Consider the following 24271-nt stretch of genomic DNA (forward strand, 5'->3'; position numbering starts at 1 on the left):
ACTGACACTAAACCAGTAGTCTCTTTGTATATTCTACACTGTAGATAGTAGCTACACTACTCTGGATAGCTGGTTTTAAATTAACACTTTTTTTTAGAAAATGTCTGCATCTGCACATTCAGTTTACAATATAAACCACGAACATCTATTCCTCCCCATTGGTTTTTTGATGACGTTGATGAGAACTATATAAAAAAAATCAGTAGATTTTGAGCAGAGTTACAGCATTACTTGTTTACTGTCTTTCCCTTCTGAGAAACTCTGTAGGTAAACAGTAAAAACTGTGTTTTTCATTACCTTTGTGACACTGAGCTTCATTTTAAAGAGATGAAACTTGTCAGTCAACCTAATCAGTTTTAGTTTGGTTATTTTTCTGATCAGAAAACATTTGATTTTTGAGTTTGATTTTTCTTTAAGATGAAAATAGTCTTATTCTGGTTACAAGCCCACCTTTGATGCATTTCTACTTCCTGCTCAGAGACATTTACATTTATTTAAGTTCCCTGGTGCACTGGCAAAATCTTAAGAAGGCACCACTCTTTTATAATAGCCAGCATTTCGTCTTTTACTGTTTATTAGTTTAACAAAGTTTTTCCACCAGCTGCCCTCTTAGTGTACACAGCTCAGTCTGACAGCAGCAATGCGAGGTGGCTAAGGTCATAATACTAGAATACAGAAGTCCCTGTAATTAAAATGTCACCTTTGTACTCTTCTGCTTTTTTTCCCCCCATTCAGATGACTGAGCAGAGGAAGCAAAAACAACGAATGGGACTTCTGGGTCATCCCCCACATCTGAACATTAATCCCCAGCAGCCTGCCTGATTTCCCTGGAGGGGAGTCCACCTTTCACCAGTGCCTCTGCACTCCCTGGCAGGGCAATGTGTCCAACTGTTTCAGGTGGATATCTGACTTTATGGTTCACCTGACCCTCATAAAATATTGCTCTTCAGCAGACATGTTTGTATCTATGTACGGTGAAAGAAGTGGTTACCCTGTGTGTGTATGTGTGGGTTAAGTTTGCACAAAGTGCCTGGAGATCTGCAAAGTCAATCCTGTAAGTCAAGGAAATGAACATGGTGACTTGAGCTTTAGGACCCTGGATGTTTTGTGCCTTTTGTCCCTCCTGAAAGCCAAAAGTTCAGTCGCATTGTTGCTGAAGGAGATTTTCTCGTCAAGTGTCCTTTTGTCGAGGATCAAATCCTCCGTGTTGCACCAGCAAACTCAGGCCATAGGTTGATTTGAAAGTTTGTTTCGGCACGTTATTTAATAATTGGATTCATCTGACGGAAATAGGATTATATAATATGCAATGTGTAAACAAAGATTAATTATTTTGGAGTTACTTGAGTTAATTGAGAGTTTATTTTGTATTTAAAACATGAATACACGACAATCACAATAGCTTATCCATACTTTGGGTTTTTTTTTTCTTCTTTTATAAAAACTTAAGTGTCTTTTATTTTTTATTTTTTAATTTGGAGGTAGTTATTCATCACTTTCTGAACTCCCTAGTATCTCTAACTGAGGCCCTGCTTGTTGTAGGGCAGTTCACATTGAAACGTTTTGTGAAGAAAAATTACTTTGCCTTCTTCAAACCTGTCTATAGCTTTTACTTTAAATTATGTCTAGTACGAACATCCCTGGAGGGACCGTGAAAATCCTGTGTTGTGATTATTAATGGGGGCTTTATAGAAGCCAGTAAAACACAAACCTTAGTGTGTCTACACTGAATTATGTATCTTTTTTTTTTTTTTTTTACTATTTAGTCCAAAGCACTGATATTTTTGTAGCACACAACTACTTTGTAAAACATCCTCATGAAAATGCCTTCTTGAGTGTTTGAGTGTATATGAGGTCACTTGGCGTGCTGCTTGACCAAACTAAGCTTTTCTACTAATTGACGGTTGGTGTCTGAATTGTACATTCCATTCTTGGAGTTTATTTAAATAAAGAAAGTGTGTAAAATACTCTGTGAAAAACTATCTATGAATCATTCTGACAAATTAAGAGGACGCCAAACTAAATGTCATGCTAAACGGAAACTAAAGTTTGGTTGGTATTTCCCCCCACAAGTTGCTTCATCGCAGTTTATTTTAATACTTCTGAGTGTGTCGTTAAATTTTAGCCGCTGACCAGTAGACAGTGTAGGTGCCACGGTTCTCTGTAAGCTGCTAAAAGCAGGAATGACTCAAGAAGTCTGTGGAAAAGTACAGTTTGTAAATTATATGCGCTGTGCTCTACAAATGAGGAAGTGCACAAGAAGGTGTGCTTATTTATTGGTGTGTACTTTTTGAGTATATAAAGTTTTAAGACTTTATAAGATGTACATTTGTAGAAAATATTTAAGTTTATTAATTACTTTTTTATTTGGACTTCTTTTGGTTCAGTATAACGTAAAATATATTACAGAAAACCATCTTTATCCTTAACTGGTGGCAGTTTCATTCAAGAAAATTAGTAAATGATTTAATTAATATTTATAATTTGTTCAGATATCTTTGAATTTGTTTCTTAATCATTGGGACGGGACTAATGCATATATTAACTCTTCTTATTGAATGATTGCAACAGTGATTTTAATTTGAAAGATAAGTTAATGTGTAATTTGTATCAACCCAAACATCACAATCAAAGAAATTTATCCGTAATAGAATATTTTTCTCTAAAGACAAGTTTATTCCACTATATGAGAAGCAGTGTGTATAGACTTTATTGCCTGCAGATGTTTCTACTAGATATTTTACATCAGATTAAAGTTGTTCATATAAACAATTTCAGTCTTATTATAACAGTTAAAGGTATATCAGCAGGTTACTGTTTTAGCCTAAGGATGTGATCTGATTATAGCAGCAACAACAACAAAAACACTTTCTAGAACAAATCCCCCACCCCCAGGCTGCCTTGTTGCTATTTCAGTCTCTGGTGGTTTTCCAGCAACACCATCAGTCGGACGTCCGATGAGTTCTTACAGCGGGGTGGGTTTTTTTGAAAGTTTTACAGGGAAATAGATACTTTCACTATCTTGTTACTATTGCAGAGTTTTTATTAAAATGGGGATACATATGTTTGATCACAAAAATCATAGAAGAGGTGTCATAGAAAACAAAAGCTTGGAGTTGCTGAAATTTATGACATTTAAGTTCAAGGCTAAACTCAAGGTCTCGTCCACAGCTTTTCAAAAATGATATAATCTTCAGACATATCTAGACTGGTCAAACGTAAATTGACACAAATGTGAAAAATGTATGCAAATGCAGGTTCCATCATGCAAAGAAAACTTTGAATGCATTGCAATTTATTAATTGGACATGGAAAGCTATCATCTGGCTGCCTTGATGCAAAAACACCTAAATTAGCAGACAAGGACTTTTTTACATACATTTTTTTTTCAACAGTTCTATTGTTAGGTGTAGACAAGGCAGCTTGGGTGGCTGCCACCTATAACAATATGAAAATTCAAATTAGCACTTTTTAAATATGATTGGAGCCTCAAAGATTTAGAATAATATTGATCTTTGTGGGTCTATGTGACACAATATTTTCTAGAAGGGAAACACAAGTGAGGCATTTTTGAAGTAAGAAACCTAAGGTCTTAAAACATAAAAATAAAAGACGAGAGGAACGGATTGGGTGGGTGGGGGGCGGAGGGGATGTTTTTATCCAGGGATAGCAGCAGGCAGGTGCAGCCACCGTGTGCAGGATAAGCTGGATGGGCAGGGTCAGCGGGCTCCTGGGGCCATGAGGAGATCAACGTGACAGTCTGCGCCGCCTCATGACAATCCACACGGACTACACGCAGCAGCCCATGCACGGGTTCACGTGGATCCCTCCCGCCCCTATTTGAGCTGTGCAGTTTCAAGAAATTATTATTGTCATTGCAATTGTTGCATTGATTGTGCTACAAGGCCTCCCAAACAGTTCACTATTCCCCACTGATTATCTTTCCCAATCACGCATTGTGCAACAATCCTGCAGAACATCCCCACTGAGAGTCTTTTATTTGCTGTACGTGTTTCTTGGCGGTAGGTAGCCTATTCGCTCACGCAGAAACTCCCGCTGAATACTCCGCCATCGCCGCCCTTCCCTCTTTGCTGCGCAGCCTTGTTTCCATACACTTCAGCATGGTGGTACACGGGATCCGCGGCGCGCCGCCTCCCACTCTGACGTCCGCAGCGCCCGGGCCACTCAGGCGCCTCGCCCGGGAAAGGTGGGCCGTCCTCCCCGCCGAGGATACAGCGCCGCTTAACACGTGAGCCTCATGTGACAGAGGTAGGTCAGACCGAGCGGAGAGTCAGAGGGTTTATTTAACTCGTCGCTCCGTACTCCCCCACTTTCCCGACGCGCCACTAGGAGAGGGTGGACTTCCTCCTGCGGCGGGACCACAGCGTGGAATTTACATGGACTTAACCTGAACGCACCTGAGATAGCGCTTACCAATAGGAGCTGCTCTAAAAATGACACATTCTTAAACATTTTCTGAAATATTTTTTTTTGATGCGCTTTAGCGTACTTCACTCCGCTCGTGAATAAATGCGCGTTTGCTTGTGGCTGAATTGCTGATATATTTATACACACGCATATATATATATATATATATATATATATATATATATATATATATTTTGGACCCGAACAAAGAATGGAGCGAGTCCCAAGCGAGCAACCGCCTCCTCTCTCCAAACACCAGCCTGATCTGTCAGACGTGCAGGGGTAAGTTATACTCCTTCCTAAACCGTGACACCTTCACCCTTAAATTGTTCCCAGATTCCTTACGGGTTCGCTCTATTTGTTTCTTTAGGATGGATTTCCAAATGTATGTTTATAAGCCTAGAAGAGGGATAAAAAGGGGAGAAGAGAGCAAGGTTTGTGTGTGTGTTTTTTTTTTCTGTTACATCTATTCACTTTATTACTTGTTGCAAACTTGTTACGACCCGACCGCAGAGCTTGTTGCACGTAATCTACAAGGAAGGAATTGGAGTAGCAGCAGTTCCCATAAATGGTTGACCCAATTTCTGCTATGACATAACTCCTGGATTCCTCCCTATGGGTGTAACTCCCTGCAAACACAAAGGATTTATGCAACGCCTCTGTTTATTTCTCGTAGGACACTTACAAGCTGCCCCACAGACTCATCGAGAAGAAAAGGCGCGATCGGATAAACGAATGCATCGCTCAACTGAAAGATTTATTACCCGAACATCTGAAACTCACCGTAAGTTCACACTGAAGCGGCTGGAAGGAAGAATGGGATGCACAAATGTTGAGTAGAATGCACCATCTAGTGGTTGTTCAGCGGCATTACAGCTGTGCGTCAGCATCGCGCACCAAATTGACTGCTGCCCAATTATGCTCTGTCCTTATCCTAACATGTTGCCAGTGTGCTGTAAAACAAAGTTCAGTACATGACCTGAGAATTTCCTCAGCCTTTTGGCTGAATTGCTGTGAAAGTTGTAGAGCAGAAGAAGCCTTTATGCCCAGCTGTGCAGCTTAGCCTCTGTTTTGAATAAGCGGTAAAGATGTGCTGACTTTGCGTGTCTTCCGCAGACTCTGGGCCATCTGGAGAAGGCTGTGGTTTTAGAGCTCACGCTCAAACATGTGAAAGCCCTCACCTCTCTTCTGGAGCAGCAGCAGCAGAAGATCCTTTCTCTGCAGAGTGGCATGCAAATCGGTAAGCGACAGACATTTGCATACATGCAGAAGATAATGCGTCAAACACATGTATAAAGGTGGCGTTGTGCAGATGTTACGACAATTTATCATTTTCTAACTGAACGAAAATTACAGTTTCTTGCGGATTTGCTCACATGGGTTTTGTTGAATTACATTTTTTTTACAGAGCAACCCACTGTTAGCCAGGAGAAGTCAGAGGAGATGTTTCGCTCTGGTTTCCACATGTGTGCCAAGGAGATTCTCCAGTACCTAGCCAATCATGAGGCTGATGGAGACCTGACTCCAACTCATCTCGTCGGCCATCTCCACAAACTGGCTGCTGAAGTGCTGCAGAGCCCGGCTAGACCTCGCACCCCTCACAGCCCTCAACCCGAAGAAGTTCCGGCCTACCACCAGCGCCAGCCTCACAAGGAGATGGCCACCACCTTGCCCCCTAAGCCCACTGAGGGCTATGGGAGGAACTGCGTGCCAGTTATCCAGCGGGCATACGCACCAGCGAGTGGCGAACAGAGTGGAAGTGACACAGACACAGACAGCGGCTATGGGGGGGAGCTGGAGAAGACTGAAGTGGGGGCACTGCAGGGACGCTCTGATTATTATGGTCATGACAACCAGCAGAAGCGACCGCTGGGAGACAGGCAGAGCTCTGCCATCAAGCAGGAGGACGATGAGCCGCGCCACAAGCGACCCCGTGTGGAGTCGTCTGAGGATGAGGTGCTCTCAAGTGGAGAGTCATCGATTTCATCGTCCTCCAGTGGTTATGGCAGTTACATGAGCACGTCCCCCACCCACCCACCTCCCCCTCCTCATCCTCTCTGCATGCCGTTCTACCTCATCCCCCCTTCAGCTGCGGCCTACCTACCAATGCTGGAGAAATGCTGGTATCCTGGAGCAGTGCCTATGCTCTACCCCGGCATGGGAGGCTCCTCGCCCACCATGTCTGGCGACAGACCACCACCTCCGCTTGTGTTGTCTCCCAGAGGAGGCTCTCCTGCCCCAGCTCTATCTCAGACCCCCATGGACTCCCCTGCGCTCCTTCAGGCACTAAAGCAGGTACCACCCCTAAACCTGGAAACCAAAGAATGAGGAATGAAGGAACGGGCGAAGGGACAATGCCTTTTCTAATGGCCACCATCAACAAGTGGACGACATGACTGAGCTGTTTGTAATCTATAATCATTCAGCTTCTCTTTTCCTCATCCGGAGGTCAGATAGTACCCATTCACACTGGGAGGAATGCAAAACTCTGGCTGAATGTTTAAAGCTCAGTGGTTTTCCTCATTTACAGATGTACTGTTTGAACCCCGAACTGCCCTGCACATGCATACAGATTGGTTGAATGTAAAGAAAGAAGTCTTTAAGATGCTGCTGTGGAAATGTAAAAGCCTACAACAACTATCCATCTCACTATGTAGCTGTTGTGACAAAGAATTGCCATGTTGTACTTTACTTTAAAAACATTTTGCACCAAAATAGTGGTAATTAATCATCCAAAGTTTGTTGCCTATGTCTTTTGTTCACATTCTGTTCACTAAAATGCCCTTTCTCGACTTGATATTGATGACTTTAAGCACCCAGAAGTTCTGAAGTGTGTACAGAATGAGTAAGGATGGCCTTAGTGGATGAAGGGATGGGCCACTACACGGCCAAAATGAGTGGCATGTCTTGTTTTTGTGTTGATGAACTGAGAGGGATATCTGTAATTATTGTTCATAGACTTCTTGTATATTTCTATTTTTGATACCTGTGCTTGCACTCTGCTCTCTCTCAGGCAACCGGAGGGATTTGCAGGGTGCGGACAATGTTGCGTACTCAGAAAGTGTACATTCTGTAGCACTGTGCTGGACCTGGTCTGCGTACTCGACGTGTTTTCTGCTCAAGTCAAACCCGGTGTTTGTTCTTGCTGTTGCCTTTTACTTGTGAGAAGCTGATAAACTGCAGATGTTTATTCTCTGTACAATGTATTAAACCTGGAGTCAAAGATATGAGGAAGGGGTGAAGTGAATGTAAGTTTTACCAGAAGACTAGTTTTCTATAGAAAGTGAGGTACTTAAGGTTTTATATTTTGGGACCTAAAGAGAGATGTTTGATGTACATATTTTGTCTATAAATGTTGATATAAATCATAAGTGTATTAATAAAGTATTTTTCCCATGGATATTTGTTTTTATTGTGTGTATCTATTAATAATTAAAGATGTGGGTGATGACAATAAAACAATTAGATACATTCCAACAAGCCACACCTGGAAAAACTTGACGTTTAGCTTCCTCTGCTGACTAACCCCATGTGCTAATTATTTGGAAATTAGTGTTAACTTAAGCCCCTTTGTAAAACAAGCAATTTTATATTCGCTCCAATATAATTTAGTTTTTGTGCTTAGTTTCAAATCTAATTAAAGATGCTGAAGTTAAATAAAAAATGATTAAACTCCATAATTTGTCATAATCACAGGCCCAGATGAATGCATCAAGTTGTTGACTTTGCAGCAATTCCTTGTCCTTGCAAGCATTTGACAACAGTAGAAAGTATCCACTTCTTATAACATCTCATCACAAGGTGTTTTTTCTACTGTCACTTGGTAGGAACTCTCAAAAAGTGTCATCTGAAGTCAAAGGTTATCCTAGCAACTTGAAATATCATTACCTTTGAATTAGTTTTCCTTCGACTGATATTGATCTGTTTGATGATCACTGTGACCTTTAACTGCTACAGATGAGTTGTTTTTAATATGGGTGGAATAAAGTACTTAATACAGTCAGCGGGTCATGATCAAGATATCCACCTGCTGTATGACTGAAGTCTTCCCTAATTCTACCCGTTTCTGCCGACCTGTCTACTTAAACACTGAATACCTCCAGCAATGCATAACTTGGACCTGTGCGCATTTTTTTCCATGTCTCTATCCCTTATAAAGGTGGCTAAGGTACCTGTTATCATTTACTCTTTGATTTTAAAAGTGATAAATCAATTGCAGATCAGTGAGTGACAAAGATGCTGGTGTAACCTCTTAGAACTTTCATATTTTATTTATTTCCTGTAGTAGCTGGTGATTGACCTAAATGTGTTATTTTTCCTCTATTACCATCTGCTGGACATTTAAAGGTATTACAACGTCCAGAATAGAATAGAATAGAATAGAATAGGTTAAAGTCATTCTTATAAAAAACATCATCAAGCAGCATCTGATCAGCTGTCAATAAAGTAACATCAACATCCAAATACTTAGAACAAAGCACCAGTAAATGGCTCCAGTAAAATATTGCACACTTCCTTCCATTACACTGAGGCAAAAAGAGAAAGGGAATCTGCCCAGATCAAAGTGGGAATCCCCAAGCTTCCTTTTGTTAACAAGCTTTATGGAGATGTTGATTTTGTTTTCCAGAGGAGGACATGGCTCTTGTCCTCACTGCCAAAGGTACCAGACGCTGGTTCATTGACCTCGGTGTTACTATTCTTTATCGACCAGAGAACTGGCCTAACCTGAACCAGAAGAGAAACACCTGTAGGTCGCGATTAAAGTAACCTCTCAGCAAAATCAGAAGCTGATCACCTCCATGCCACAAAACATACTGATGCAGTAATTCATGCAATGGAAAGCCCACCTAAGAATGGAGTTCAAATGCAAAATAATACATGGATACATTAGGCTGGCATTCCTGTTTTAAATATGTTTTTTATTATTTTTATTTTATTATTTCATCTTTTTTTTCTGTGTCAAAAAACGTGACGTCATTGTCGATATTAGCAAAATACGCTTTCTTTAGCACATAAATGTGTTTTGAACTAAGTGGCGTTGCACCACAAGGGGGCGATCGAGGCTTTAAAATGTGTCCTGTCTAGTTTCCTGTTCTGGATCAAAGAACTTGTTTGGCAAGTATTTTTGCTGAATGAACTCGCAGTTTCTATACGTCTATATTTAGCTGGATATCGCAGAAAAGTATTATTGTTGGGGTTTTGTTTGTTGCCTTTTTATTTTTCCTTCTAATAGAAATTTTAAATTTTGAGTTGTCTTCTACAATTAAGGTTTTATAAAATATTTTCATAGCATATAAAAATAACTGAGCTGTACTGCTAATCCCCTTAATAACTGATGTCATTAAAATGTTTTTCATAGAAACACAGCTATTTTGATCGAGATTTCTAAAATTAAGTTTATGGGTTAAGATGATAGATATATTGTAGATTTATGAAACATAAGGAATTAGCCTGGCACACATCTTAAAGCTGCTTTACCTTTTCCAAATATGCAACATTTTGTGTAGAGCAGTTAGCCAGAATATTAGGACTTTATTTCCCCTGACAGAGCAACAAGCAGTTCGGACAGGCAAAAACCTCTTTGGGTGTCCCATGAAATTGTGAGGTAGGATTTAACACAGTTTGGGCTGCTAAATATACATTTTTCTCCATGGAATTTGAAAATATTGAAATACATTTATGCTAGTTATGATTATTTCTCTTCAAGAAATAAGATAAATCAAATTCTCTTTTACCTATGACTCACATCTTGCTGATTGCTTTCCATTTTCTTGTCAGTGTAAATTCTCAATTACGATAGCTGAGTATCTTCTGTAAGATTTTATTTACAGTGAAGGCTTTAATATAAAGGGCAACATATCTAGATGTGACATTGGGTACAGCTTTAGATTCTCTTTTTACCAGATCACTCAGATAAGTTTGTAAAAATGGACAGAGGCACTGCTGCAGATTACAAACAGTTTATTGAATTCACAAATGTTTCATGTGCAATAATAGTCAATTTATTTTATTGGTGGCCCTGGGATCCTTAAAGCTGAAAAATAATTAAAACTAGATAAAAATTTGACTGTTTGGGGGAGGAATAAGAAAACAAAAATACAACTAAATACACCTAAGTGTTCCCCAACAAAAGCACACTCACACAAAAATCCCTAGTGAATACAAAGGAAAAAGAAAAAAAAAAGAAACTCCCCTTCCACTAGTCTCCTCAATATAAATAAAACAGCCTAAGACCCAGGGACAGCATAGGTCCCAGTTTAAAACAAGTCAGCGGGCTACATAGAAAGTCCCTTTCTCAAAACAAACCCCCATAAAAGAAAAGTTATTTTTAATCAACAATAAACATCTAAAAATAACTGAAACAAAAGAAAAATTGAAATCAAAACAAAAGAACTGAAACAGTAGCAGGCCAACCTATACACAAAAGAAATCAAGTTAGACAAGAACATTAACCAGCCAGATAAATCATAAGAAACGACCCTTACCTTCTCTAAAGTGAAACCAGCAAATGTTGCTCTTGACGTCACTCTCTAAAGTGCGTTTCCTACAACAATCAGTGGCAGAATCAGACAAATTCTAAACTCACTCCACGATTGATGTTAAACATACCTGTGCACAAGTTCTCAGCCTGCATCTGATCATCTCAGCGATCTACCTGCTTTTAAATGCAAATGCTGATTACCTGTCTCCCTAACAAGCCAGCTGCGCTCTGTCACAGCATCTTCCATATATGGGCAAGAGGAAGAGGGCGCAGCAGCACACATTCGGGGGAGACAATATGCCCCGGCTACAATCTACCCCAGCTTTTTGTGTTGACGGCCCATCAATATACAGATTTTCTAACACCATGGTCGAAAAATGTCAGCCACACTGCTACCAGCACTAGTGATCTGAGAGACTGTAACCCCGTCTGCCCTACCTCTTGGCCTCTCTGGAAGGTGATGGGGGTTTGAATGATAACCAGCCATTTTCCTTGTTGTCCTTCGTAGGGGACCCAAACTTTCTCTGGTCTCTTGAAGAGCAACTGTAGGGGCAGATGGAGGGAGGACGGGGGGAGTACATTGATTTTCAGCCATCTGAACCATAGAGGCCGATGCCTCCACACCCGTTGATCGAGTTACCACATAGACAAAATCCAGCTCCTCGTCCACATCCTCTTCCCTAGTGTTGGAAACGTCCTTGCCTCTCTTAGGCTCTTGGGGCCAGAGTCCCACAGGGACTGGTTTCAACATCAAACGGTGCACTGTCCTCAGCCTCTGACGGTTATCCAAGGGTGCAACAGTGTACACAGAACCTCCAGGAGTTGGAGCTTTAATCACAGTATGGATGATGGGATTCCATACATCCTGGATCTTACTCCTCCCTTTACTACTGTGGTCTTGAACATAGACCAATTCATTTTCGGACAATTCACTAGTCAGACCTCCAGCATCATGACGCTCCTTCCGACGGTCAGCAGCCATTTTCAGGCGATCTCGAGCACCATCAAAAGCAACCTGGAGTCGGTGCCTATGTTCTCGCATAGTAAAGCCTCAGAACAACCCACTACCACAAACATGTTTGAATTTTGGTATGATGTTCTTTTTGTGTGATGTGTAATTCTCCACATCTTATCAGGACACAAACCTTACAAATTTCACATTTTTTTCTCTTGTCTGTAGAATCTTTTCCCAAAAGTCTTTGGGATCATGGAGACTTTTTGGCTCCATGAGCGTTTGTTCTCTTTTTGATCTGAAGTGGTTTTGACCTTGGGACCTTATCATAGACATCATTTCATCCCAGATTCCTGAAATTATGAACACAGCGCCTAACTGTGATGAGCCATCAATGTAGTTCTGGACTTGGTAAATGGGCAACTCTTAGGAAGGCTTAATGGTGTTCAATGTTTTCTCCTTATCTGGATAACTCTCACTGCAGTTCACTTGGTCAAAGCCTCCTAGCTTTGTGACAACCGATTCCAGACTCATGGACATAAATGCCTTTGTTTCTACGTTGTTAGGTTTAGGAGGCAGTTTAATTTCTGCACAAGTTAAGGTTAGTTTGAATAGTTGGTTGTTTTTTTTAAATCAATAAATAAAATCAGAATTTGAAAGCAGTTGGGATTTGCTAAAGTTATCTTTATCTGTATTGAATTGTATGTAGTAATCTTGAACATTTGAAAACAAAAGGAAACCTTAAAAGGAGGTTTTTTCTTTTCTTTTTTTTTGGTACAGTTTGATTTTAGTTTCAGTGTGTGTTTATTTTGATGATGGAACAGTCTTTAGCTGAACGCAAAGCGTTTTGTTTTTCCTGTGGCCCCTGAAACTTACGCACAGTGGTAACTGCATCCAGCAGCGGAAACGCTGAAGCTTTTAAAGCGAACACTGTGTACGATGAAGCTGCTGTATGGACTTATTGGCTTTACTGGTTAGCAGCAGTGTCTCAGCGCTCTGATTGGCTCAGGGCGCAGTGATGCTGTCTGCATCCTGCTCTGTCAGGCAGGACAGGAGGGGAGGGGAGCTGGAGGCGCGGCTCGGAGACCATCACTTAACAGAGAGAGACAAAATAATAATTTCCCTCGTCATGTGAAAGAGATGTCATTTGTCAACATGTGTGGGGTGACAAAAGCGGCGGCCGCCGCGTCCAGTTGCCCGTGACCGCTCCTTCTGCTCGTCCTGCAAGACAGCGGCGGACGGCAGTCTGACTCAGTGAAAGTCTCACCTTTCCACTCCGTGAACGCCGGCAGTGTGAACTCAGGAGCCATGAGCGTGTCCGGGAACGACCCGCAGAGTTTACTGTGCTACCAGGTAAAGTGGATTTTTGCTTCATAAAGTGCAGCGCAGCGAGCAGGTGCATCGTCCAACAGCTGGAACTGATCTGAGCGGAAACAAACTCAGAAATGGAGAGTTCTCACATTTTCTTAACTATTTCCCCCCCCGCTCTGCGTTAACTTAGAGACGCTCCCGCACGTCACCGAGGACTGTGATGTGCCGAACCGTGTCTCGCTCGTGGCAGAACGGGGATTGTTGATGTTTTTTTGCGAGGTACCAGCACGTGCATCGGTTCTGAGATCGCATCACGTTGCATTGCACAGGCGGACCTCAGCTGCTGAGACCACCGCTCAGGCATAAATTAACGCGTATCCTCTGGATGGAGACGTCATGGCCACATTACTGGGAGAGCGCAGAGAGCTATTGATTAGGGATAGAAGGATGTCCGCTGAGCACACTCTCTGTGCATTAATAAAAGTCAACTGCTCGTCCCCTGGGGGTCACGTGTTGTGAGGAAGGAGAATAGGATTTGGGCCTTTTGTTTATTTCTTTTGGAGATGTGTTTATTTAGTAATTACCCCCAAATGACCTTGACGCCATTCCTTCACCGTGTTTCATACGGAGCTCTCTCTACTTTCAGTGAGAGCATGGCAGACAGTGTGACTTAAACTAGGGAAGCGGGGACATCCAGTACCCTGTTAGGTCCCCCTTCCACTTTACTCTGCTGCATAATAGTTTAATGGACTTGTTGCAGGCTGTAAATCAACAGTCATGTCATCACGGTGTGTTAGACTAACATCCTGTCCGTGTGCAGGAAACAGGCGGAGAAGAACCAGAACTGAGCTGGAGAGTCTCAGATATCAATGGAGCGCTTTCAGACCAGGGGGAGAAATGGCCTCTGAGCATCACCCTTGAAGCAAATTATGTAACCTTATTGTTATGTGTGTAAGGCTTCCTGTCTGAAACACCTGGACTGTGCCGTCTGCTTTTCCTGCAACTCTTTTTCACCTGGAACATTCTGTAATGTCCACTTACTACGGCCACAGTCAATGAGATACCCAGGTGACAAATTGGTCCTGAAAAAGATGTCAGATAAACCAATTTTTGTTTATCAGAGGAAAGCACAAAAAAATTATATCGTCAAGGCAAAAGAAAAAAAAATTGATGCATTAGTGAACTCCATTGCATATAGAATGGTTGTAAACATGAGACATGAATTAAAACGGAACTTTTCCTGCTTTAGGACAAAATGATTTCTATTTGCTAAATGCCAGTATAACAAGAGAAATAAGATTTTATTTTTTTTCAAAAATCTTTTGATTTTTGAAAAAACATTTATAATCCAGAAGTTTACATTCAGTATGTTTCCTTAGTTTCAAATAGAGTTGTCTTTTTAAACTCTATGACTTGCATCAATGTTTTAGATATATTTCCTCAAGTCTCCAATTTGGTACTGGACTTAACTTTAGCATCTCCACGAGGTCTTTTTCTTTTTGTCTGGGTTTGATACGGACAATTTGCACCAGAGTATGTTGGCTTCTGGGACGCAGAGAGCCATCTCCTTCCTGAACGGCATGTTGGCAAGACATTTTGTGACAGTTTTGTGGGCTGAGCTGAAAAGGTGTGTGCGAGGAAAGCTGCTTACAAACTTGACTGTTGCAGCGGTTCTGTGAGAAGGAATGAGTCAAATTTTCAGCACACTGTCCGTGCGAAGCCTGTGGGAACATGTCCGAATCCTCTGACCCAAGTAATGGAGTTCAAACGCAATTCTACAAAAAAACAAATGGAAGTTTGTAAACCTCTGAATTAGATTAGATTGTTCTCATAGTTCTAGCATTTTGACATTTTGGCATAATTCATTTTGTTGATCCTAATTGACTTAAACCAAGAAAAGCTGAGTGATTTAATATCAGAGAGACAAAAAGATTGACTTTTTCATAGAGTTGTGTAAATATCTCGTGCACCGTTAACATACCTTGTGTGTTAACGGTGCATTTCTCTGCTCTACTGCATTTACAGTTCTACTGCATTTAAAGTTGTCATTTGGCATGTGTCCCGCACTTTGGTTTTAATCAGTTTATGGGCACAGTTTTCATTTAGCTGGAGCGATCCATAAGCAAGTCTGACTGAATGTGAACTCTGGAGAGTACAGCTGTACACATTGGTATGCAAGTAGTACTCAGTATATCCCTCCATATATTAAAAGAATGTAGTTATGTGGCATACCTGAAGGCAAAAATAAGGCTGTATGTGACCCCCACAAAGTGTGGTCACATTTGTTAGATTAAATTGTGATTTTAGTTTAGGATTTGACCTTGTTTTTGAAAATTTGGAGCAATGTCATGCAATAACACAAATCTGCCGCTAGACGGCAGAAGCGAGCCCTTACGGGACTGACGGTGCAACATTTCGGTGTCGAGGAAGCTCCCCTCCATTCGGACGAGAGCTACAAGCACAGCAACACCGTCTCCTGTGGCTCACTCGTTTTTTCCCTGTTAAAACAGGTTGGTTCAGGTTTAAGCGGAAAGCTGATGTGTAATAGACATGATTTTTCTGTTAAGTCTTGACATTGATCCCCGGTGTATTTGGTTAATGTTATTTTATGTTGTTGTTATAGTTAGCTAATAAGTTCTCGGTTAGCTGCTCAGAGGATTTCCTCAGATGGTACGCGAATAATGCGTGTGTTTTATATAGCCGTCTGTAATGTGCTTTAATTTACAATTCCTTATCTAGTGATAAGCTGATGTTGTGTTATAAAAGAACTAGTAGAAGTGTGAATATATAGTCACAATTTTCCAAAGTTCTATAATGACTTTATTATTGTAACCTGGAATAAGTTCGGATGAGAGCACAGCACAGCAACACCGTCTCCTGTGGCTCACTCGTTTTTTTCCTGTTAAAACAGGTTATTTGTATCTGCTTGCCTGTCCCTCCACCTGGGACCTGCAACATGTACAAGATTAAAAATTGACAACTTTATATTGTTTTAAATTTGATGATTGCTACTTGTTACAATATATGTAAACAATTAACTTAAGGTTTACCATAAAAGGTAGAAAATAAAATATTTGGTTGCTTAAAAAAAGAGGAAAATGACCTAATATTACATATGTGAGTTTACAGCTACTTTATAAAACTTCACTAACGTCATTCATTCAAAAGAGGCTAAACTAAATGCTTCTTGTAATTTCTGAACAGTTTTCTTGAAAATAGAAGGTTTTCCCCCAAAGCTTTAAGAAGACAAAATAAAGACGCTACACTTTTTCTACTCTACAACCACAGATCAAAGGGAGGTTTTATATCGAGGGGAAAATGTCAAAACGGGCTCGACTTTGTGGATCATCACTATGGTCTTAATATGAAGGGATTATTCTTCAATTGAGTAACAAAGTCAAGCAGAATTCATGTTCAACACATGAAGGAAATACAAAGCAGAAATCCTGCAGGACATTTACACAAAATTAGGGAAGTGTAGCAAAGCTGCGAAGCAAACTTACAAGACAATTATAGGTCTGGGTCTAACTCAGTTGGGAATATTTTCTTGTAAAGCTTTTTGGTTCTTTCTGACCAGAGCAGAGCCCAGATGAGTAGGATCATTTACCAGATGGGAGACATCAGGAGGGACAGATCAGCCAAACAAAGTTAGACTTTTGGTAAAATTATAGGGCTATATCAAAAATATTGTGCATAAAAACAACAACAAAAAAAAGGAATTCTGCTTTTTAGAAATAATTTGTTGCTCTACATCTCATGACTGAAGTTTGGTTTTAGAAAGGATAATTTCACACTAATTCAGAGAAACATTGACATGTTTTGAAGGATGTCAAGAAGATCATATGTCTCTTATATTTCGGACATGTCACTTGTATGATTTTTTTTTTTTGTGAAATTAGTCCAGTTTGGCAAATTAGAAGTGACATTGACTTTTATCTGCATATTATCCTGTAGATAAAAAAAAAAAATCTAATCTGACACATTAATATGCACAGCAGCACCAATAATGTTGCCTGGCATCATGTTCGGCCATTTGCACCCATTATTATCCATGATAATAATATGATCTGGAGCAGATGGAGCATTACATGACCGAGGCCTGATGTTAACAGATGGCATGTGGTTCTTGAGCTGGAATGTCGTGTTTTCCCTCCCTTAAGAAATAAAAAAAAAAAAAAAAAATCATATTTCAACCAAAGAATGTTCTGTTTTGGTCTTATCACAAAGCGTTTAATAAAGCAGCATCCTGCCTTGTCCATGTGATCCCTTGGAAACTTAAAATACTTCAGAAATCTGTCTGGGGAGCATGATAAAAAACGAAAAAATTCCCTGGCTTTGTCATGCGCACCATTGTTTCCGCTTTCCACCGGTGAACTTGCAAATATTAACATTAGTCAGTGTGACGCAGTTATGTAAAAGTTACACCGAGTTCTTTGAGGCTTCACACAATAAAAGCCTTGATCTTGAAGTGATCTTTGTTAAAGCAGCTCACATGCTGAGGGCAACAAAGACCCCGAATTTCCTCCATTTGTACAGAATCGCCTTATAAATAAGAAAGGTGGTTTTGTAACTATTTCTGTCCTGATAAGCATCAGTGACTCTTTTCTGAAGTTCAGTTTTCCTTTTTTTTATCGTTTTCCTGACTTTCTCTGTGCTGTGATGATCAAACAGAGCATTTGTTAAAAAAACAACAAAAAAACCTTGGTAATATTTAATTTGAAGTGATGTGCATAAGACTGACATGACATAGTCATGAACATAAAGAAGTCTTTATGAATGTTTATGACAGTTGTCATGAAGTGTCATTTGGTAAATAATGACACTTTTAATGCAAAGTTGTTCTAAAAGTTGCATTAAACGTCCATTAAAAGTGCCAACTTTGCATGATTTTGTAAATAATGATAATTTAATGCAAAGTTGGCATTTAGAGCAACTTTGCATTAAAAGTGTCATTATTTACTGAATGACACTTCATGACAACTGTCATAAACATTCATAAAGACTTCTTCATGTTCATGACAGGTGTTACGTCATGTTTATGACAGGTGTTACGTCATGTTTATGACAGTGTCATGTCATGTTTATGACAGTGTCATGTCATGTTTATGACAGTGTCATGTCATGTTTATGACAGTGTCATGTCATGTTTATGACAGTGTCTTGTCATGTTTATGACGGTGTCATGTCAGTCTTATGCACACCCCTTCAAATAAAGTGTCACCAAAACCTTTAAGCAGCACCTCTGACCACCTTTGACACAGGGTTTGTTGTTTTTAATTGTCATAATTTGATTAACAACTCAGCAGTTCTAATTGTGAAGAGTGTTGCTGTTTCCCCACCCATAAATCCTGCTAATATTTGTAGAAAGAAAACGATTAGAGGCAGACTTGTATGTGGGGAGCAGAATGAGGTGACTCATGCTACCCGTGGGCTGAAGCAGTCAAAACAGCCGCCCCTCTCCTTCCATCTTCTCCAGCCTCCTTCTCTCCTGTCTTCGCTTATACCATTACCTCTTATTTTCATCCATTCATGTTCAGCCCTCCTCCGAGTGAAGATATGTCTCTTGTGTCTCTGTAGCAGTGAGCTGGAAACACTGCAGCGCTGCGAGCGGGGGCAGCAGCTGCCCGACGACATGTTACGAAGTGCCAGTCTTGGATCTCAGACGCCAAACTCTGTTCAGGAAGTGACAGGCCCAGTTGTTAGAGTCAGGATCTGTGTTCCTGCTGTCAGCTTAGGAAGCTTCAGGGATGGAACAAGTAGCTGCTGGTTTGGCTTCGAGAAGGGAAACAGGGAGGCGTTTGGTGGAGATTAGCTGATGAAACTTGGGTACTGTGGAGTGACACAATATGAAGTGGTGGTTGCATTTTTGCCTTAAAAAATGATCTCCACCCCCATTTACAGATGAGGTGGTAACATCTTCAAACGATGGTGGCAAAACCTTGTATTTAAGACCAGCATGCACTGCTTCAATATGTGACGTCATGAACAAAATGTAAAGAAATCAAACTCTGTACGAGGAAGAGAACTGTAGCCCTTCACAGGTCTGATTCATCCTTGAGTAACACCCAGATGTGACGCATTGATCTGCTCAATCAATAACGATCGAGAGTAAACCGTATAGAAATCTCCAGGTACAATGCAGTTCATTAAAGAGACAGGCTCTGTGTCCAAGAGACAAATATGTTTTTGGTGAAAGATGAGCGTATCAACCCCAGAATAAAAGGAAAAGATGTTTTGAAGATGCCGGCTGAAGCTGGTTACAGAGGGTCATTATCTACAGTAAAACAAGCCCTGTGCCAACACTGGCTGAAAGAATCCATTACCCGACAAGAAAAAAAGACAAATCCACGTCTGAAAATGCTCCCAGGGACAAAAGACATTAATGTCTTGCTCTCAAATGAAACTAGGATTATAGTCTTTGGTCGTTGTATAAAATATTGAAGCAACGTCGCTACGGCTCAGCCAGAAAATTTAAACATTTATACATATCACAGTTTTGGAAAAAACAAAACAAACAAAAAGCATAACTTAAAACAAAAAACTGAAATATTCTCTCACACAACTTTGAGCCAGCAGTGATTTTAGGCTATTTCTATCTAAAGTTTACTTTAGCAAATCTAATAAAGCAACTATCAGAACCATTAGGTCACCAAGTTTCAGATCTAAAATTTAACAAAAATGTTTTATAGTAACATCTAAATAATCCTGCAAAATACCACTGTATCTAACTATTATCCCTGTGATTTAACTACGTGTGCAAATCAAGTTGTGCAGCTATTTGAAATCAGCTTCTTCTGGACGCCTCCACCCAGTGTTTTCCTGTATGGGGTTCAAGTAGATTGCCGCGCTGTAATTCTCGTGTTTTTCCAGAATGAAGCAGCCTCTTCTTAGGGAACCAAAGTTTATTAGAAACTGGATTTCATTTCAAGGAATATTACACAGATTTTTTTTTTTTGGCAAAATATGAACATTTGAATATTTTAACAGCTTTACCAAAGGAAAATTACTACTTTGAATATATGCTCATCTGAGTGTTTAATGCTGGAAAAGAAGCAGGACTTTGTAAATTCCTCCCTATTTCTTGATTATTGTCTGTTTTATTCCTGGCAGATACATTTTAAAGAATATCTTGGTTCAAACAGTGGCACATTTCTTATCACGTAATTGTGGATATATTCATTATTTCCAATAAGTATAAATAGAGTGAAGCTTTCTTTTAAGGTGTGCCACACATTTCATTTGCCATGTTGCCAGCAGATAAAAATGTAATGTACTATTTCTTATATTATTTATTGTGACAGTTTTTAAGTTCTGACCAGCTCAATAATTTTTTTCTTAAGTACTTTGATATATGAGTATGAGTAGGTATGAATATTTTGGGGCTTAACATTTCACACTAAGTTGGAAAAAGACATGCTTGTAAGTGAAATAGCTGAGTTTGGAGGGGAAATAAATATTCTAGCACAAGATTTGCAAAGCAATGACAAAAACTTCATTTACAGGAGTCAAAGTGAGGGAACTTTGATCAAACTGTAAAGCACGGTGGTGGTTGCATCATGACTTATCTTGTGTATCAGACAAAGTGTATGGAATAACATAGGAAAAATAACAGTCAAATAGCAAAATAATTGGAACTTTAAAGTTTTTGTTTTTTATTCATTGGAGAACGTGGTCGGGGTAACGACATGAGTCAGCATTCCTGCAGTGTGAGGGACGACAGGCGATGTCCCAACACCTGGATAACAATATTAATTTCAGTGCTTTTTACCTGCTGTTTGACGTTGCAAATAGATATAGCAGAAGTAATTATTCAGTGTTGTGTGCAGCCTGGTTCCTCTCATGGTGCATATAGAGTGTGAGGACGTTTTGATGCAACACATCGATTGCCCCACTTAGTCGGGACACAGGGATGCAAATTGTTGTTGCTCACCCAGTTTGAATGTGTTTTACTTTAACGCAGCCGCACTCTCCGTTTGCATTGTCGACAATGTTGTTTTTCAACAAATATAAAATTCCAGGAAGTGAGGCTGAAGGAAGGAAATTGACGAGAAAACATTTTTACAATAAAACATAAACTCACAAGGGAGAATTTTTTGTGAATTATGTAACAAATGCTCCTCTTTTTCTTACTGTGTGTCAGTTCTTTAGCTCTTCTGTCAAAACCCCGGCGTGAATGTTATGCATGGTTTTTCTGCATGAATGGGAAATGTTTCAGTATCAAAAATAGGACACTTGTGTAACTTTACTTTTCATTACCATTCTGGGAATCCAGCATATTTTTAGTGCGTTGTGCTTTACTGGAAAACAGTGTGCATCTTGAATCTCTTGGTGATTGATGGCATTGCTCTATTTTTGGCTCTCACATGCTGAGACAGTCTAAACCCATCCTAGGAGTGATATGATGTGGGCCCAAAGATGCATCATACAAAAAGAAAGATGGTTAGGATACGGCTAACAGAAACGTTAGCTGTATTCTTCTCACATTTAATTATGTCGCAACCACAAGCTACCATGTTTCTATTGAAACTGTATGATGTAGACAAACAGAAAGCAGTGCATAACTCTGGAGTTGAAGGAAAACATGGTTTTATTTTGTTGTTTTAATCAGAAAGCTAAAAGTCACAAGTTGTGGTTTGTTTTTTTTGCACACCACACATTTCAGATATTCCTACAGCAACATGGAAATCATGTAGCATTTAAATTCGCTAAAACTACGTACTACTTTTTGTTGGGCTGTTGCATAAGAATCCCAATCAAATACATTAAAGCTTCTGTTTCTGACAACCATTTTTGCCAGGCATAGTAAATTAGACCACAAACAATCAACTCAAAAGTGAATATGTGATTAAAGACAGTAAAATTCAAAGCTTATGTATGTTTGTATGAATACTGAAATGTTTATGATCAACCCTCCACATTACAGCATATGTTAAAAAACATGAATGAAAGCTTCCAACGGAAAAGCATCAATCGCCTTTAAGTGTTTTTTGAAACTTTTCTTTCATGACTTTCTTACATTTGTTCAAATGCTTGTGTTGAGCAACCTTTGATTTAGTTAAATTCAGATCAATGAAAGCTACATAATCAAATAATAAGCAAGTATTAAAATCAGCATGTGATGTTCTGGTAAAAAATAGACGGAGCAGGATGCCTTTGTTGAGAATGCAGTTAAGTTTAAACTCTTTGAATCCACATCACAGTTTGTCTTCAGTTCCTCCCTGCATCACATGATTTTCTCTGGTAACAAGGATTCCCCTGTGTGCATGTTGCTCCTGTTGGCTCCAGCATGCCCATAAAGGGCAGAACCTCAAGGGCATGCAGCCATTTTGGGTCCAGCTCCGTGTGAGTTCTGTGGCACGGAGGCGCTAATCTGCATGAGTCATAAACCACATCCAGAAGCTGCTGATGCTGCTGCTGCTGCTGATACCCAGCTAAGGACAAGAGGGAAGACAAAAAGGGACGGTTGCCAGGTGATAGAATCTGGTGGCGACACGCGGATTATTTTCCCTGCGAGCGTTCATGCTTTGAGGGTCCCAGATGTGTTCAGCAGCAGAGACAAACACAACCTCAGAAGTGCATCATGAGCTTTTAAATTAGCTAAAATACTTAATGTGACACAAGGGGAAGTGAGACGTGAATGACGGGGAACCATTAACCTGCTAAAAAAAAAACCACTCAGTTGCATGAACGTGTCGTTAAGAAGGTGTTGTTACTGAACTGTGACCCGCGTAACTGCGGCCCTCTTAACTAACATGGAAAGAAAAGTGCAACATCCAGCAGCGCTCCTATTTATCATTTGAAAATTCAACACTTATTTACTTTAAATTGACCAAAGTCCTCTCCTTTACTAACTATATTTAGTTTGTCAGTACAAAACCGACTTGACAATGACGGATGAATGGATATATGGACCACATAATTAGATAATGGCATAAGGAATTACATTTATTGACGGTCTTGTTTTCTTTTCCATTACCTAATGGTTACACAGAGTGCTAACCTTCGTCCTCCTCCATTTCTTTCTTCCCTTTATTTAGACCAAATTGATCCAGATTGATCAGATGTGATACTCTGCCACCCATTCTGGGACAGAAAGCTTTTAGAGTTGCTTTTTTTATCTGCTCCCTCCTGCAGAGCATCAGTGTAACTTGGTAAAGCTCTAATTCTGATGCCTCAAGCTTGATTTGAAAAACAATACGCAGGAGGCCAGGTTCACCAGCACAGCTGCAGACACTGATAACACAGCTGTGTTTCTGATGCTTTTACTGATCTAGAATTAAAGAGAACTTGCTGTTTATGTAAAATAATTATTGCAAGACATTACTTGTCACAATTCAGTTGTCAAGGATTTCTTACGCCGTGACACTTGAGTGACAGATGTGTTCCTTTCTAAATTAATTACGCCATTTTATCAAGGTAAAATGGCGGTTAAAGGCATAACTCATCTAAAAGCAACATAAAACACCGTGAGGCAGACTTACCATCACATGGTTTCTGAATCAATGCAGTGAGCTAATACATACATTGCTTACTTTCTGGTTACGCTTTGCAGATGGTTCACTCAACCCGAGATGCTGAATGCTTGATAGTGAAAATGAAGCTATGATTTACTCTAATTTGTCTTAAAACTTTACAACTTGGGTGTGGTGTGGTAGCGCAGGGGTAAAGCACAACCCACATATGGAGGCCTTAGTCCTCAGCGCAGCTGTCACAGGTTTGATTCCTGGCTTTGGTGACCTTTGCTGCATGTCTTCCCCCTTCTCTCATTACTCACTTTCCTGTCAATTAACTATCAAATAAAGGCCACTAGAGCCAAAACAATCTTAAAAAAAAACTTTACAATTTACCCATTTGAGATTAATCCTAGATAATGTAAATTTAGTTCCCAGGTGGGCATGTTGTTCTTCACTATGGAAAAAGACAGTGACATTATGACTAAAGTAAATGACCTGATTCAGCAGATATGTATGAATAAACGTGCACTTTTCAATAAACGGACACCGTTGGACGGCTGCTCAATGTTGAAAATCATGTTTAACTTTTACAACAAAGCTGGGTTTCATCATCTTGTTACTGCTGAGCTCTCGAGGGGACATGGA

The 24271-nt window shown here is 40.0% G+C and overlaps 3 protein-coding genes across 8 annotated transcripts in view; all 3 read left to right on the forward strand.

Annotated features, from left to right (window-relative positions):
* The window catches only part of LOC106932289 (inositol 1,4,5-trisphosphate-gated calcium channel ITPR1), an 87902-nt gene extending 85923 nt beyond the window's left edge, over nt 1-1979 (forward strand). For all 6 annotated transcript variants that reach the window (XM_015010905.2, XM_015010909.2, XM_015010908.2 and 3 more), the window contains one exon: nt 736-1979. In XM_015010905.2, coding sequence (XP_014866391.2) covers nt 736-822 — 87 coding nt within the window. In that variant the 3' untranslated portion in view covers nt 823-1979. The remainder of the gene's footprint in view (nt 1-735) is intronic.
* Nucleotides 1980-4265: 2286 nt separating this feature from the next.
* Nucleotides 4266-7828, forward strand: LOC106932290 (class E basic helix-loop-helix protein 40). Its single transcript, XM_015010915.2, has 5 exons — nt 4266-4710; nt 4799-4862; nt 5105-5212; nt 5545-5668; nt 5837-7828. The coding sequence occupies exons 1-5, from the start codon at nt 4640-4642 to the stop codon at nt 6754-6756; spliced, it is 1287 nt and encodes a 428-aa protein (XP_014866401.1). The 5' UTR covers nt 4266-4639; the 3' UTR covers nt 6757-7828.
* Nucleotides 7829-11861: 4033 nt separating this feature from the next.
* The window catches only part of slc4a8 (solute carrier family 4 member 8), a 33999-nt gene continuing 21589 nt past the window's right edge, over nt 11862-24271 (forward strand). The window contains exons 1-2 of the mRNA XM_088005971.1: nt 11862-11952; nt 13090-13214. Coding sequence (XP_087862097.1) covers nt 11862-11952; nt 13090-13214 — 216 coding nt within the window. The remainder of the gene's footprint in view (nt 11953-13089; nt 13215-24271) is intronic.

Source organism: Poecilia mexicana, unplaced genomic scaffold (genome assembly GCF_051168715.1).
Source record: "Poecilia mexicana isolate PSO_F unplaced genomic scaffold, ASM5116871v1 scaffold_5, whole genome shotgun sequence".
NCBI lineage: Eukaryota > Metazoa > Chordata > Actinopteri > Cyprinodontiformes > Poeciliidae > Poecilia > Poecilia mexicana.

Bases quoted from the DNA above. Each gene is read 5' to 3' on its own strand.
- LOC106932290 (XM_015010915.2), top strand. From the start codon at position 4,640: ATGGAGCGAGTCCCAAGCGAGCAACCGCCTCCTCTCTCCAAACACCAG. The intron at 4,863-5,104 runs GTTTGTGTGTGT...TATTTCTCGTAG, and splicing joins AAAGGGGAGAAGAGAGCAAG to GACACTTACAAGCTGCCCCA. The intron at 5,213-5,544 runs GTAAGTTCACAC...TGTCTTCCGCAG, and splicing joins CCGAACATCTGAAACTCACC to ACTCTGGGCCATCTGGAGAA.